General features: G+C 52.8%; 6 protein-coding genes across 6 annotated transcripts; 2 read left to right on the top strand and 4 right to left on the bottom strand.

Annotated features, from left to right (window-relative positions):
* The first annotated feature begins 718 nt into the window (after positions 1–718).
* Positions 719–2,179, top strand: BO95DRAFT_438575 (uncharacterized protein). The gene is made up of 2 exons (XM_025585548.1): positions 719–749; positions 841–2,179. Exon 2 carries the CDS (start codon positions 945–947, stop codon positions 1,737–1,739), a length of 795 nt encoding a protein of 264 aa, XP_025446747.1. The 5' UTR covers positions 719–749; positions 841–944; the 3' UTR covers positions 1,740–2,179.
* On the bottom strand, positions 2,003–2,566 carry BO95DRAFT_438573 (uncharacterized protein). The gene has a single exon (XM_025585547.1). The coding sequence runs from the start codon at positions 2,557–2,559 to the stop codon at positions 2,296–2,298; it is 264 nt and encodes an 87-aa protein (XP_025446746.1). The 5' UTR covers positions 2,560–2,566; the 3' UTR covers positions 2,003–2,295.
* Positions 2,567–3,401: 835 nt separating this feature from the next.
* On the bottom strand, positions 3,402–6,931 carry BO95DRAFT_478717 (Hsp70 family protein). Its single transcript, XM_025590053.1, has 2 exons — positions 6,653–6,931; positions 3,402–6,594 (listed from the first exon to the last, which is right to left on the bottom strand). The coding sequence occupies exon 2, from the start codon at positions 6,578–6,580 to the stop codon at positions 3,593–3,595; it is 2,988 nt and encodes a 995-aa protein (XP_025446745.1). The 5' UTR covers positions 6,581–6,594; positions 6,653–6,931; the 3' UTR covers positions 3,402–3,592.
* A 259-nt stretch (positions 6,932–7,190) lies between these two features.
* BO95DRAFT_438568 (misato family protein) lies at positions 7,191–9,150 on the bottom strand. The gene is made up of 5 exons (XM_025585546.1): positions 8,916–9,150; positions 8,647–8,849; positions 8,148–8,586; positions 7,553–8,091; positions 7,191–7,495 (listed from the first exon to the last, which is right to left on the bottom strand). The coding sequence occupies exons 1-5, from the start codon at positions 8,985–8,987 to the stop codon at positions 7,234–7,236; spliced, it is 1,515 nt and encodes a 504-aa protein (XP_025446744.1). The 5' UTR covers positions 8,988–9,150; the 3' UTR covers positions 7,191–7,233.
* A 195-nt stretch (positions 9,151–9,345) lies between these two features.
* BO95DRAFT_194879 (uncharacterized protein) lies at positions 9,346–11,810 on the top strand. Its single transcript, XM_025580981.1, has one exon. The coding sequence runs from the start codon at positions 9,499–9,501 to the stop codon at positions 11,446–11,448; it is 1,950 nt and encodes a 649-aa protein (XP_025446743.1). The 5' UTR covers positions 9,346–9,498; the 3' UTR covers positions 11,449–11,810.
* A 355-nt stretch (positions 11,811–12,165) lies between these two features.
* BO95DRAFT_352521 (uncharacterized protein) lies at positions 12,166–14,385 on the bottom strand (the record flags this gene model as incomplete). The annotated part of the gene is made up of 6 exons (XM_025582139.1): positions 12,166–13,307; positions 13,358–13,716; positions 13,792–13,959; positions 14,025–14,094; positions 14,157–14,191; positions 14,267–14,385. 6 exons carry the CDS (start codon positions 14,383–14,385, stop codon positions 12,166–12,168), a joined length of 1,893 nt encoding a protein of 630 aa, XP_025446742.1.
* Between the last annotated feature and the right edge of the window lie 299 nt (positions 14,386–14,684).

Genomic DNA, 14,684 nt, shown 5'->3' with positions numbered 1-14,684 from the left:
GGCCAGTGAAGAAAACGATACTTGCGAATGATGCTCAGCTTCGGCTGATACCTTGCTGTATTTGAATAGAACCACCGCGCCCCTCAGACTGCATCACATGCAGGTTTGTTCATCATCGAAGCAAGTTATCTCCTTGTTACGACGTGGTGAAGTTCCTTGGATATTCAGCTGAGAAAGGAAGGAGAGAGGGAGGTGGAAGGACCTTTGCTTTATAGTAACTCCAATGCTTAATGGTGACTTAAGGAGTCGGGTGTTCCGCGGAATCCTATTCCGATGCAAGTTCATGATACATAATGACATCGAAACCAGAGCGTTTTCGGTTTACGATCACAAGTCCGACCATAGATAGACGGCAGCATCATGTAGGTGGCAAGTTGAGAAGGAGAAGAAGCTCTACCAAGGGTGAGGGACAGTAAATATAGTAGATAGCATCATTGTTGCGACTATGTTACATAACTTGGGACTGTACATATGAGCAGTAGTATACCAGATCAGACTAGTCCCAGAAGGGATAGATCAAGGATGACACGTGGCACGTGACAGATGACACGTGCCAGACTCCGGCGCAGCGCGTCGGAAGCGCGTCGCGGGATGCGACCCAAAGAAGAACCCCAGCCTCCAATTCACTTCTTCTCCCTTCGCCGCCGTCTTCATCATTCTTCCTGTTCTTCATCTCATGTTCACACTCTCCTTATACTTCTCAATCCCCCCCCCCCTCCCCGCTACAACAACTGGACAACTATCCCGTAGTAGGTCTCACTTTTTCTTACTCCCTCTTACCCTCCAATCGGAACCCCCTCCATCAAATTATATCTAAGCAATTACATCAACAAAACTCAGCCCGCCCAAACTACCCCACACCCCACCATCCCTAGGGGCCCTCTCCCCTCTCTATCACAAACCACCTTCGCACCCACCAAACACACAAAAAGTTCAAGCCCAACATGCCACCCTCGGCCTCGATCCACCGCACTCTTAGTGCAGCCACAACAACCGACCCCAACTCCAAACGCCGCCGCTTCCAACCCCCGATCACCACCTTCTTCACCACAGCCACCGACCCAACCGCCCACCCCTCGCAAACCGCCCACCACACCCACAACCACTACTCCACCTCCACCTGCTCCCCGACCCCGACCCTCGCCCCGAAGGTCCAGGCCTCCCTCCTCTCCGTCGGCATGCGTGTCCGCAAGTCTATCGCCGAGGGCTACAAGACCCACCACCAGTCGAGCAAAGCCCTATTCTCCGGGGCCCCGCCATCTTACCACCATGACCAAAACCAGTCCAGTTCTCTGATCACCACCGACGAAGGCGACGCATTCTCCCTCCCCGCCAGCTCGCAGGAGTCCACTGACTCCGCCTCCTCCCTCCCGTTCACGGGTACGAAGCGCGGCTTGGGGGACCTCGATCACTACCGCGCCGACAGTAATGAGAGTGACAGTGAGACGGATGATTTCCCCAGCGCTGAGATGTGGGGTCAGCGGATCTCTCGAGCCGAGCCTGCTGCTGCGGTTATTGGGAGGACGATTCTCGCGCCGCGGAGTAAGAACAACAACATCCGGAGGCGGTTTGTGGTCACCGGACGGGATGGTGCTTGCACCGTTGCTACTACGATGGACGTGGAACTTGGGACGGACTTCGAGGAACCGGCTTTTTTGAGGAGTCGGGAGGAGGTGGAGGGGTATGAGCTTGATGGGTCTCCGAGGGCGTGCAGGGAGGTGGAGATGGGGGATGTTTGATTTTTCGCCATTTGGCCTCCAATACCTGCCTTGGGACGTTTCGGGGTGGGAAGAAGGGTTGAATCATGATGCTGTGCTTTGTTTGGGTTTGTCTCTGTGTGTTTTTTTAGCCAGCGTTGCCATTGTCTGTACTTTACCCCTCTTTTTACCCAGTTCTCCTGTCGAGGGGCGTTTACTGGCTGGTTCCGGTGATCCAGTGATACTCAGGGTTATGATGATATGCTGGAAAGGATTCAGCAGAGGGTTTGCTATGATTGGTCTAGGCTATGCTTCTATGATCTGGGATGGACTTTTGGGTGACGGATTTCTTGTGCTGTACATATTCTCACCCCCCTTCACCTTATCATCTTTACGAGTATCAATGCGAGGGAGAGCCGATCGCATGTATAGATAGTGTACTCCGTACATGGACTTGCAATTCCCAACAAGCAACAAGAAATGAACTGAATTGAAATGAAATACAAGACAAACAACGCTCCAACCAACCCCCAGGACTCCCTCATCCCCACCAACCAAAAGCCATTATACACACATTAGTACATGTAGTGCACCATGATCAACCTCGCTTCTTGATCTTCGTGATAACCAAACAGGTGAGCCCCGGAAACAGATCTACCGCGCCATCGAAACACACATACGAGCCCGGCACCAACCTGACCACCTGTCCGGGGTCCTTGGCGAGCTTCATCTCCGCATCCCGCGGCACCAGCCGGGGCTCGGTGCCCGCGACCACCCCGATGGGAACGATGTATAGCGGGCCCGTGGAATTCCTGATCGTGTTCCGCGCCAGGATCTTCCACGCCATGTAGCTGAGTTGCATTTTCTCCTTCCGCACCATCAAGAGAAGAGAGTCTGGATTTTAGTAAATTGGGAGCCCTGCCGTTTTGGGGGGGATGTTTTTGCGCCGCAAGGGGCTTTTTTTTATGATGCAACCCTTGCGGACAAGCAATAGAATAACAATGGGGACAAAAAGAAGCAGAAAAAAAAAAAAAGAGGAGGAAGCTTACCTCTAGCTCTAAGTGCTTTAATAAAGGCGCCGCGTGTTGGTCCATGAAGTGGTTCGCGAACATAATGTTCTTATTCTTTTCGACTTTGGCCACCGGGGCGGTCTCGATTACCCCCTGTAAATGATGCAGGGCGGTCTCGGCTTCCGGGTTTATTTGGTGGGTGTGAATGGCTGTATGTTGCAATGCCATCGTGTTCTGAAGGGAGTGTATTAATGGGGAGACACTGGGGTGTCATGGATTGGTTTAATAGAAGCTGAAGAAGTGGTGGTGCTTTTGTTAGATGAGTATATATAGAGAAGCTCCTCTCGTCTGTAGTCCCGAGGTTAATTCGGCTGCTGTTGCGCCTATAACAGCTTCAGGGTCACAGATTCACGTATTTGATGATACTCTGAGCCCCGAATCTCTTCTTCTTGTTCTCTCACTCTTGACTATGCGGGGGAATTCTGAGTAGGAAATGAGGTGGGGTTCCAGGTTGCGGGGGTCCCCAAGGTTGCCCGAATACGGTCAGGGCGGATAATGGCGGAAGATAGATGATCCAGCCTGGAGTGAGTGAGTGCACTGCAGAAGGGCAGACACCAGCGGTGAGACCAGCAGTGAAAGATACAGTAACTATAAGAGTGGGAATAAGGTAACCTGCGTAGAGTACGAAAAACCTCTTATTGAGCCACTATGAAAGCACACTCTATGACTTAAGCATGCAATTATCAGCATAGCATGATACAGGGGTAAAAAGCTGGAAGAATCTAGGGAAAGAAAAGTTACAAAAAGTCAACGCTCAACCTTAACTCCCTACCATTTTCTCCATCCATACTTCCCGAACAATGTAGCACCACACCGGACAGAGGATTACAACTCGTCCTTGACATTGCTCTTCTTGGACTCAGCAGATGTTGTCGTCGCCGTCGTCGCCGTCGTGGACTCTTGTTCCTTCCTGGTACTGCTCTTGCCCTTTTTGCCGTTGCTGCTCTTCTTGGGCTGCTCACTCTTGCCCGACTTGGCTGCTGCCGCTCCCATCTTCTCGTAGATGCGGTTCATGGCGCGCTCCAATTCACGAAGACGGGTATCAAGCTCGGCAACGGTGAAGGCCGGATCATCCGTGACAGTAAGCTTCTCCTGGATGGTCATTTGAGTCTCGAACCAAGTGTTCGTAGACTCATAGGTCTTGGACAAGCTGGCCAGATCATAGGGCTGGAAGATAGAGTACTTCGGTCCACTGGGCTTAGCGGTGGTGGTGGGAGCGGAAGAGGTGCTGCTGCTGGAGGAGGTATCGTAGGGGTCCTCATCGAGATCCACAGGCTGGGCGGGAGCCTCGCTTGCCGATGGCGACGAGCTCGATTCTGTGGGTTCACTAGCGACAACGCTCGACGAGTGAAGGTCTTCATCTTGTTGAATCTGCTTCTCCATTAGGTCCATCACGGTCTTGGCGTTCTTCAGAACATCCTGGAAAAGCTCAATACGAGCTGGGCGGTCGGCGCTCTCCTTCTTGCGCTTGAGAGCAGGGTTGACGATGTCTTTCAGAGACTTAAGTCTCTCCTTGAAATCTGAGGTTTTGGCGTCAGCGCCCTCGCCGTCCAGCCAGTCGCTGGCGGCAGCGGCCTTCTCTTTCAAAGTAATCAATTGCTCAGGAGTCAACATCTTGACGAAGTCCTCATCCTCTACGAGATCACGGCTGCGGTAAATAAAGGACTCCAGCTCGTTCAAGGCCTCTTCGCGGAGGAAGCGCTCGCGATCCGAAGCGTCGAATGCGGCCAAACGGGCCTTGATACGAGCAAGCTCAGCCGTAGACGGTGCAGGAAGCCCCAGAGGAGTGGTGGTGAAGCTGACAGGGATAGTCTCGAGCTTGATCTGAGGAGAGCTCTTCTTCGTTTCCTTGGCAGTCGTGGTGGAAGTGGATGCGTCCGAAGAGGTGGTCGAAGCTTGTTCCTCTGGTTCCAGTGTAATGGACTCGCTGGCTTCACCCTCTTCACCCAGAGGAGCCTGTTCATCCTTCTTGCCTAAACCGAAAAATCCCTTGACATCCTCAACGACACTTCCCTTCTTGGCTCCTTCAACTTCGCAGCTGACGGATCCACCCACAACTTCGGGAAGCCCGTCAACAGGGCTGAGGCGGATGGCGAACTTGGTGGTGATGTTGGCAGCCGAGCAGCCAAAGTCTTCCTTCAACTTGGAAACAGAAGCAGTGAGGTTCTGCGTCTTCACGCCTAGAACAGGAGTCTCAGCAACGCTCTCGGCGAGGGGAACTTGCTGGTAAAAGCTGAAATCAAAATCATCCAGGTTCTTTACGGTGACCTGCTTCTCGGGTCCAATTTGAGAGGTGGGTGTGAAAAGCTTCTGTTGTCTCTCCTTGGATTCGGAAGTCCACTTCAAAACAACACTGTAAGCCGCGGCATCGTTAGCACGGATATCCTTGACACGGAAGCTTGGACTGAGAGCTGCCCCCTTGAATGCAGCTCCAAACACAGCGGCTTCATCAGCATTGACGCTGGTGCGAATCTTGCTAGCTGATCCACAGACACTCTCGAGCTCCTTCTGCACAAATGGCGTGCGAATTGAACCCCCGTGAAGAATGACAGATTCGATGTCAGTCATCTGCAAACCGGCAAGCTCCAAAGCCTGCTCGAGAGGCTTTCCAACGCGGGCAATGTGATGCGCGGCAAGCTCCTCAAATCTAGACCGGGTGAGGCGATACTTGAAGTTAACCTCTTCCTCGTACAGGCTCTCAAACGAAGCCCCAGTCTCAGTGTTGGCACTAAGAACCTGACGAACCTTCTCAGCATCCTTCCAGAGTCTCGCCATAGTCTTGCCATGAGCCTTGATATCAGCCGGTGTGACGCGGCCTTTCAGCTTCTTCTCCTCAACCAGATCGGCGACCATATCCTCGACAATCAGGTCGTTGAGAGAGTCTCCGCCAAGTGTCTTGTCCCAGCTGGTACCCAGGACGTGAACTTCCTGGACGGTCTTGTTGAAACGACCGATGTCCTTGACCGCGCGGCTCTGGAAGCGAACGACACTGGCCGTGGTAGAGCCAGCGCCCATGTCATAGATAATGTGATACTCGGGCTTCTCTCCGTCCGACACGCTGGGGAAAGTGCGGCTGGTTGCGTAGTTCAAAGCGACAGCAAGGCCGTCACTAATGAACGCTTCGACATTCAAACCTGCCAACTCCGCCGCCAAGCGGAGACTTCTCTTCTCCGCCGCGGTATAGAAGGAGGGGTAGGTGATCACCGCATCCTGAATGTTGGATCCTTTTCCAGCCAGGGTATCGGCATTGGCCTTGATTTGCTTCAACTGCATGGCAAGAACCTCCTCGACGAGAAAAGCGTCCTTCTTCTCTGCCTCGCCAAGTCGGTTGCTCCGAAGTCCAACAGTGTCACGATCGCCAGGGGCCTTTTCAAGTCGCAACGCAGGGTACCGGTTGTGATATGTCTTGATTGTTTCGTCATCGATATCGAAGGGGAGTCCGAGCAGGGTCTTGAGATTGGCGTATACATCGTCGGGATACCGAGCGGCTAAGGCCAGGGCATCGCCGCCGTAGAATCTCTCGGGAAACAGGGCATCGCTTTCGCGGGTAGGTTTGAACGCAACGGCGGCTGATTCCTTGCGCTTCGAATCCTTGGTGAGAACAATTTCTAGAGGAATTCCTGGTTTGACCAGGGCGGCTTTGAAATATTCTGTGCCGACATCAAGACCGAGAACGGCGGATCCCGCAGCAGCAGCGGGGGCAGGGAAGCTCAAAAAGAGCAGTAGAAAAGGAACGATCAAGAAGGATAGGACGGGAGAGGATGTAAGAGACTTCCGGGAGCCATATGTGCGTTGACGGCTTCTGGAAGCCATGGTCTATGCGTTTACTAAGAAAGCAGGTCAGCACCCGTCCCAATCAGCAGATTGCGCCTAAGGGTCGCATACCTCCGAGAGACGCTTTAATACAACGCTTGACATCTATTGAGCTCTAGCTCTGTACCCAGATGCAATCTGGTTGATATGGTCGTCGCAGGCGAGTGACAGTCTAACTATCGGTGCAGTAACATGAAATTAGCAAGTTAGTGGTAGTGAACTATGACGGCAGATGAGGTTAGCGAAAGGCGAAAGCAACCTATGAAAAGAGAGGGGAGAAGAGAGGTACCTAAGACACTTTTTATCTCCGCAGAGCCATCTAGACGACAACGAAGCTCTAGTATACTGGCCACCTGGCAGTAAGAATATGGTGAACAAGGACAGAGTAGTAAAAGGAAGATGCCAGTCGAATGTTCGATGAATTGATTGGAGAGGCCACGTTTGGCCGACCGAATGATGCAAACACATCACACCGCCCGCTTTGTTTGCACTGCGGATCCACACCAATTCCAGGGTCTATCTACGGGTCCACTGTACTACTACTAGGTACTCTGTACAAACTAGTAGATCGGATGCCATGCACCATGCAGTACGGAGTTTTATGAACACATGGAGATATGTTTTTCAGGTCTCGTACCTTCTGCTCCATACGTCTAATCGTCATCAAAGTCGGAGTCGCTCATCCAACCAGTCTCATACGACTCTCTAATCTCGCCCAACCCGTTGACTAGTGCCTCCCTCTCATCCACTTGTGCGACTCGCCCGGCGAGCGTCTCTAGCATCTTAAGCTTCTCGGCCGTCCGGGAGGAAGCTGTCAACGCTGCAAGCACTTGGACCTTTCCCTTTGCCTGGGGAAGAGTGAACATGTTGTGAGGGAAGCTATCCAGGATGGGGAACGCCAGCGGCGCATGAAATCTATCGATGTGATCAGTATTTGGAGCCCTGAACAGGTTATGAGCTCCTTGTCCTCACCTCTGGAACATGGGCTCGGAATTGTAGAGTCGTTGCCTGCGCACGGTACCCAGGTCCTCTGTAGGGGACTGGCCTTTCCGCTCGGTGGTTATGCCACGCGACACTTGAAGTTGATTGAAGATATGAGCTGTGTTGCTGTCCAGGCCGTTGTATGTGAAGTCCAATTCGAATTTGGTCTGGGGCTTTGGGCCTTCCGTGTTCTCTTCTTGATCGGCGTGAGTCTTAGGACCTTGCGTGGAGTGCTCGGCAACCTCGTCATCTGGCACAATCGTAGACTGAAGCTCGAATATCTTGTGGACGCCATCGTCCCCTGCCAATGAGGCCTCAAAGTCGTGATACGGGCGAAGACGGGTGGGAAGTGTCACAGTTTCCAAAGCGGAACTGATTAGTGCTGAAGTGTACCACTCGGAGTGAGGGTCGATATGAATCGTTGACGGTAGCCGGCTAGGCGGGTCGACGATAGGCGTATATAGAGAAGCTTGAGAAGAAATAGCGTAGATGGACCGGGACTTATTCAGATCACGCTTGTATTGGGTTTGCTGCCGGAGTCAGCGAGGATGGTGCAGGCCAGTCAACAGGAGGCAATAAGACTCACCCGGTCAACCTTGCGGCCATTCTCTACAGCCCACACCCAGACTGCCTTCTTGCCATACTCATCCCGAATTCTGTCGACATACTGGGCAGCGAAGCCACCCCATGCATCATCTGAGCCTGTGAAAAGCTGGATTGCGCGCATTTGGTCGCACTCTTCGGCAAAGGGCCTCAGGTCCCGATCTAACAAATCATGCTCCTTGTCGAGATCGTTAAAGAGTTCCTCCCCTACACCCCAGTCCTCAAATGGCATGATCTTGGAGTTCAGCTCGTACTCATTCAGCTGAACAATTGATCGCGGGTGGTAGAAGAGACGATTATAGTCTGACCAGTATCGAACTGTCTCAGAAGATAGCGGGGAAGCGGGGAGCCCTGCATCCAGGTTCTTCTGGTAATCACTCTGAAGGATGGGGGTCTGTTGCTGTAGGACCTCTTTTCCGTCCCTGCACCATCACAGCGTTAAAAACCTCGAAACGGATTTTCCGGCGATGGTGACCACTTACCACAGTCCTTGACCGGGATTCGCATCCTCTGACAGCTGGTAGAGGGCATTGTATTTGCGCAGAGTGCCAAATCCCCCTTTCAAGTCATAGATAACAGTTCGAGGAGTGAAGGTCTCTGTACCATCTGCTGCGACACCAGGTCGAAAGTGAACATCATGATCTACGGGGGACTCTTCATCCTCATTGTATGTAAAGTAAGATTCCTAGCCGGCAATTTAGCTTGGATTCATGGATAAGGTAGGATTCGATCAGGCACAGTCGAAGCATACTTGAAGATTCCAGAAGTGCGTAGCCAGATAATTTGCTCGTTGACCGAGCTGCAGGGTGATAATTTCATGCATATTCAATCCGATTCGCACTACGTAAATGGGGAAATTGATCCGATCCCCGAATACGTCAGGCGCATACGCTCACTGGAAAGCTTCGACTGTCAAAATCAGGGCGGAAGGTGACAACGAGCCTAGACTTTACCCAATCTAATGACTGGGGCTTTTAACCTCGTCGCATCACACAGCTTCAATGCGCAGCACAGACCGGCGCGGGTAATGAAGCCTTCCTTTTTGAGACTAAAGCCCCCGCTTGCCCAACTCGGCTAAAGTGTGTCGTCCTGGGCAACGGTCAGGTGATCACGCGGCGGGCAACAAACAAGCGGGAAAAGAGTGGGTGCGTCACCGATAGGAGGAGATCAGTGGGTTCATTTTCAAATCCAGTCTGTCTGACCGTCGACCCCGTGGTGTCATCCCATTCTCTCTCGGGCATGACTGTCATGTTCTGAATCGAAGACTGACTGCCTGTTCTCACTTCACTGACTACTACCCTCCTTCCTAATCACAACACACAGGCTTGTTCGTCATGGACTCTCCGTTTTCGAGCCCGACGAAGGCCCTGAACCCCCTATCGCCCGAACGCATAAATCAACAGTTCACCCCCAACTCTTCACTGACTTCCAACATCCTTAACCTCCGAGGATCACACTCTAGGGGTCTTTCCGATGTTCAATCCAAGGTCGCTTATCTCAACGGTCTCGCCTCTCGAGGCAACAGTCCCGCTCACGTTCATCAGCAACAGACTGCTAGCAACTCGGCAGCCTTGCAACGCGCCATCTTAGGACGGGAAGAGGCGGAGTCTGCTCTGGCGCATGCCAACTCAGAACTTGCAGAAGCCCAGTCCCGCGAACGACGCATCAGTGAACGCCTGGAATCATTGCTCGAAGAACTTCAGACCTCTAAGGAACGCCAAGCTCACGAGAGGACAGTTTTTGAAAAGGAGATCCGAAAAGCCAGAAAGGAGGCTTTTCGCGCTGGCTCGGTGGTTGTCAAGGTACAGGAGGACTTGAAACATGCCAGGGCGGAGGCCAAAGTCCTCAAAGATGAAGTGCAGGCGGAGCGCCGAGCTAAAGAGCAGGCAAAACAGGAGGCATTCGAGCGCGCTTACGCCATCGCCGGGCTTACAGAGGAGGTGGAGGTTCTCAAAGAGCAGCTACGCGCTGCGGAGGCCAATATCAAGTCGCGAAGCCTGAAAGCCCATAGGTTCAAGCTTAGCCAAGAGGGCGCCGGACGAATGTCTCTAGCGGAAGGCGATCTCGCCCTACTGCTAACCCCTACGCCTCGGAGACCCAAACGATCGGCCGAAGATTCCGTCAACTCACCCATGGTCCATGCCACAAAACCGTCGCCTGCACACCAAACTCCTCCCAAGCGACAGAGACTATCAGACATCACTCCCCGACAAGAAGCCCAGGAATATGCCGTGTCAGAAGCGAAGCATGATAAGGTGGAAGAACTCGAACGAATTCTGAAGCGCGAGCGCCAGCTAAGAACAGATGCAGAAGATTTGATTGAGTTCCTCAAACTCGAGTGTCAATTCAAGCGCTGTTCTTGCCGGTTGACCGAGTCAGAGGAAATCGACCATGTGCATGAAGCGGGAACAGTCGAGGCAGTCGAACAGAAGGTGCACGAACACGGAATTGAGCAGCATGGAGATCACATCGGCATCCCGAAAAATGACGAGGTGGACTCACACACGCCCGTCGGCGAGCCTGCTGGTTTCGCTGCACAAGAGAATGTGGGAGAGACAGTTGACGAAGATGACGATTTAGAGGCTCAGGAATTCGAGGAAGAGACTGTGGAGGATGCTGAAGATGACGACGATGACCCTACGGAGGAGCCTATTATCACTTTTTCGCCTGCCACGGGCACTTTCCACACGATCCCTTCGCCTGTCCGAGGATCTCCACGCAAGCAGCTCCCCGAAAATGCGCTAAATTCACCATTAGCAGAAGTGGAGAGCGAAGCTGAAGATCCAGCGATGACTGGTAGTCCTGTCTGCAAGCATGCTACCCACAGGCATGAGACGCCATATGATTCCATCATGGAAAGTGAGGCCTTTGTCCCAACCTCTACTCCTGGAACTCACCGGTCCTCAGTAGTCGTTGATGTTCCGTGGGACCCTGTGTTGCCCGTGATGCACGATGCCAGAAACTCTCAAGTGCACGAAGACCTCAGGAAAATTCCTCTACGAGACGATGACCAGTTATCGTCCAATCGCTTTGCTGATGTCCCAGGAACTCCCATAAGCCGGGAAGAAGCCCTGGCACAAATCCGAGCGCGTAGAGGCAGGACCAACACGATGAAGCGCTCCATCAGTGCTGGTGAAAGTGCCCTGCGCTCCGGCGGGATGGGCGTTACTCCCGTCCGAGCCGCACGGCGAATCCCTGGTCTTCATCACACAGAAGCCAGAAGCGATGGCTCCATTCGGGATCGGCGCGACATAAGTGCTCCCATCCGCATGTCCTACCACTAACTACTATATTATCTCATTCATGCGAGCTCAGACGCATTTCATCCTTTCTACCTCTTCCCCTACACATTTTCCTCAGACTCTAGCTTAATGACTCAACCCTCTCTCTTGATACCCCGGTACTCCGAGTGGCATGGCGTTTTTTTGGGGAGATTGAGCTTTCTATGTCCTTTTTGTGGTTTTGTTCGTTCTTGGCAATCATGGCACGTCTCAAAAGATCTTGATGAATATTCCCGGTGAAATTTGTTTCGTCTAGTCTCATGAAATCAACTTTTTTGCCTTTCCGCCAAAGTCAGCACACGAACTCAGGTGTCTATGCTCTCACACTCTCTTCTCTCAGCTTCGTCTGTAACATTTCCTTTGTCTGGTATGCGGTCTACGTGTGAACATTTCTACTCTTGAATATATCTCCTGTTACTCCTCTTTCTGTTGTCCCATGTGGGTACTATATATACTTGGAACATGCAGGTTAGACAGATACAAATGGTGTGGTCGATGCTTCTGGGATTGAGTCGCAAGGGGAAAGAACTTTTGTGAGTTAAAATCGCGCGTACACCCTGACGAGAGAGAAACTATGACTCTATCACAGTTGTTTACTACGAATAAATACTATGTCTTCTTTTGCGTTCATCAGAGCTATCCGACGGAAGAAAGAAACAGACAGGAAGCAGGAAAAAGATGGCTAGGAGTATCACGGCAGTAAATACAGTACAAGCAAACCTATACGATGGAGATACCACAACATCTGATCCGGGCGCTCTCGACGTACGCCTTCCGACCCCACCAGAGCATGACGAGCTCCTCGACGAAGACCCGGTCGGCGGCGCTCCACACGTCCAGGCCCATTTCGGTCAGGTCTTCGGACGTAATCTTGACGGGCTTGGTGTCATCCTGGGTGCTACCGCTGGCACTCACCGAGGATTGCCGCGCAAGGAGTGGTCTGTGGAAGTCGTCTTCTTGGGTGGATTGGCGGCCAATGGCAAGAGAGGGGTCGGTGTCGTTTTCCGGCTCGTCGTCTTCGTACGGTTGTTCATCGTTGTCGGGAAGGAGGTCGTCATTGTCCTCGTCGTCCGGGAAATTGCGACTGTCGTGGCGGGCAATCACGTCGGACAAGGTGACGAAGATTTGTGTGGTGAGGCGACGGAAGTATGCGACCAGAGCGATCTCCGCGGGCTGCTGCGCGGACTCGTGGGGCTGGATGCTTCGACGGCCGACGGAGCCTAAGGGAGGGCTGGGAAGAATCTCGACGCTGGCGAGGAGGCGCGTGTCTTGCTCTATCTGATGCTCTTCTTCCTCTTCTTCGGATAGACCATCGCGCTTTTCGCCCGCGGACGCCCACCAGATGAAGGAGGTATATGCCAGACGAGCCCAAGAGAGGGGCTCAACTATGGGACTGGAAGAGTAGGTGGATGCAGCATCGGAATCGTCGTCAGTGTCTGTTTGGGTATCCTCGTTCTGGGAAACGTGGCGGAGCCCCTTGCGGAGAGTATAATAACGTCGCGCATCCCGCTGAGTCGCCTTTATAACGACTGAATGAGTTGTTTTACCTTTGGCGGGCTGGGTGTGGAAGATAGATACGGTGGGGAACACCTTCTCCGCCGCGTTCCTGGAATGCGGGGGCGGTAAGGTGACTAGAACATCGAAGAGTTCGGGCTTCACACTCAAGACGCTGTCCGTGCTGCAAGCAATCCAGGCTGAGTCACGGTCGTTATTCGGGAGATTGCCCACGAAGGAAGAAAGGTAAGGGATATCGTGTATGCCCACGTTGAATAGAGAACGCGGTCGGGGAGGAGGGAGCCCATTCTGAGGAAGCAGGGGAAGGAGAGAATTAGGCAACGAGGCTAATAAAGATAGATCATATACTGGGGACAGCTGTTAGCAGCAACGCGAGTGGAGGAACGAATGAGCATACCATAACTGCAAGGAATATGGACTGGCGGCTCTGCCATGAAGAGAACCCGCTTGCGCAGCAGGGCTGCTCTGTAGAGGGGGAATATAAGGGGACCAAATGAATCTAGAAAATTAGGAAGGGAAGAAGCTGGGTGGAAGGGCGTCAGGGCCGGCCTGGGCGTTTCCAACATGATGGCATCACTAAATGCGCGACCCCGATGTATGCTGTCAGTTCGGTCTCCGTGGGCCCTCAGGCGGAAGCTGAGCGGAGATTCTAAAGGAGAATCGGGAGGCATGGCAGACAAGTCACTTTCTCGCGTCCGAAAATCTTCCCAGTACTCTGCAAGTGGCTGGGTATTGGACATGTCTTGGGCATAGTTCCTACAGCGATCGCAAACGTCAGAGGTACATGGTACAGTACAATGCGACACCCGCAAGTGGGTCAAGATCACTCACTGTGCCAATTCCTTGAGCTTCGGCGCATGTCTCCAGCTCTTGCCCAGCCTTCCTGAGCTCAAGGGCACAAGCACTCCAATGGCGAACATCTTCGCGTTGCGCTCTGCCTCCTCCGCAGGCCAATTGACGAAAGCACTGATGCCAGCATATTGCTCATGGATGAAGTACCTGGAAGGAGCGAGCGTCCGTAAGCAAGCGGTCGACACACATCATCGATATGATCGCTAACTTACACCAAGTCCTCTGACACATTGTGTAAGCCGGAGGGAAGTGATTTATATTCCACGGCACCTTCAATATCAACTGGTCGATCGGGTAAGCTCGAGCGCTCCTCGGAAATGCTGTCGCTATTCGCTATCACTCACCCCCAGGGGTTGTTCGTTTCCAGGATATCACGTAGCTCCATCAGAAATCAACTGTCAGTAGAAGCTCACTGCAAGGTGAGTATGCATCACAGAAGCCGGCGGGCACTCACCCAGCCTTGATGTCGAAACGAATGACGAAGAGTGCCGCAATGCCAGGCGGCGACTCGACCGCAACGGTGCGGGGCACATCGAGACCCAAGGGCTTTCTTCTAAATGGACCAGGAGCCATTGCAAAATTGTATGTGGCAAGGGGAAGAAGAAGAAGGAAAGAAGAGAGTGACAGTCTCCATGGGATGGTTAACCAGGAGGGCAACCGAGGTAGATGGCCGGTTGAGGAGCAAAAGGAACAAGAGCAGGTAGCCAGCTTGTCGCAGTTGGTAGGAGACCTACCTGGAGTACTGTACGGAGCTGCAGTGGAAGTTGTGGCCTGAGGTTCAGAGCTCTAGCCAGAGTGGGCTAGCGGGTAATCCCGTGGCTGTCTAACCATACTAGGAGATATTATGGTCGATCTCGCAATCGAGGCTTAAG

Source organism: Aspergillus brunneoviolaceus, assembly GCF_003184695.1.
Source record: "Aspergillus brunneoviolaceus CBS 621.78 unplaced genomic scaffold BO95scaffold_5, whole genome shotgun sequence".
NCBI lineage: Eukaryota > Fungi > Ascomycota > Eurotiomycetes > Eurotiales > Aspergillaceae > Aspergillus > Aspergillus brunneoviolaceus.
Note: the sequence above shows the minus strand (reverse complement) of the source record. Positions and strands in the feature narration are given on the sequence as shown.

Excerpts from the sequence above, each read along its gene's own strand:
- BO95DRAFT_438575 (XM_025585548.1), top strand. The coding sequence starts at position 945 with ATGCCACCCTCGGCCTCGATCCACCGCACTCTTAGTGCAGCCACAACA.
- BO95DRAFT_194879 (XM_025580981.1), top strand. The coding sequence starts at position 9,499 with ATGGACTCTCCGTTTTCGAGCCCGACGAAGGCCCTGAACCCCCTATCG.
- BO95DRAFT_478717 (XM_025590053.1), bottom strand. The coding sequence starts at position 6,580 with ATGGCTTCCAGAAGCCGTCAACGCACATATGGCTCCCGGAAGTCTCTT.
- BO95DRAFT_438568 (XM_025585546.1), bottom strand. The coding sequence starts at position 8,987 with ATGCATGAAATTATCACCCTGCAGCTCGGTCAACGAGCAAATTATCTG. Across the intron at positions 8,092-8,147 it reads ATGGCCGCAAGGTTGACCGG|CAAACCCAATACAAGCGTGA; the intron begins GTGAGTCTTATT and ends TGACTCCGGCAG. Across the intron at positions 7,496-7,552 it reads TCCGAGCCCATGTTCCAGAG|ATTTCATGCGCCGCTGGCGT; the intron begins GTGAGGACAAGG and ends TCACATCGATAG.
- BO95DRAFT_438573 (XM_025585547.1), bottom strand. The coding sequence starts at position 2,559 with ATGCAACTCAGCTACATGGCGTGGAAGATCCTGGCGCGGAACACGATC.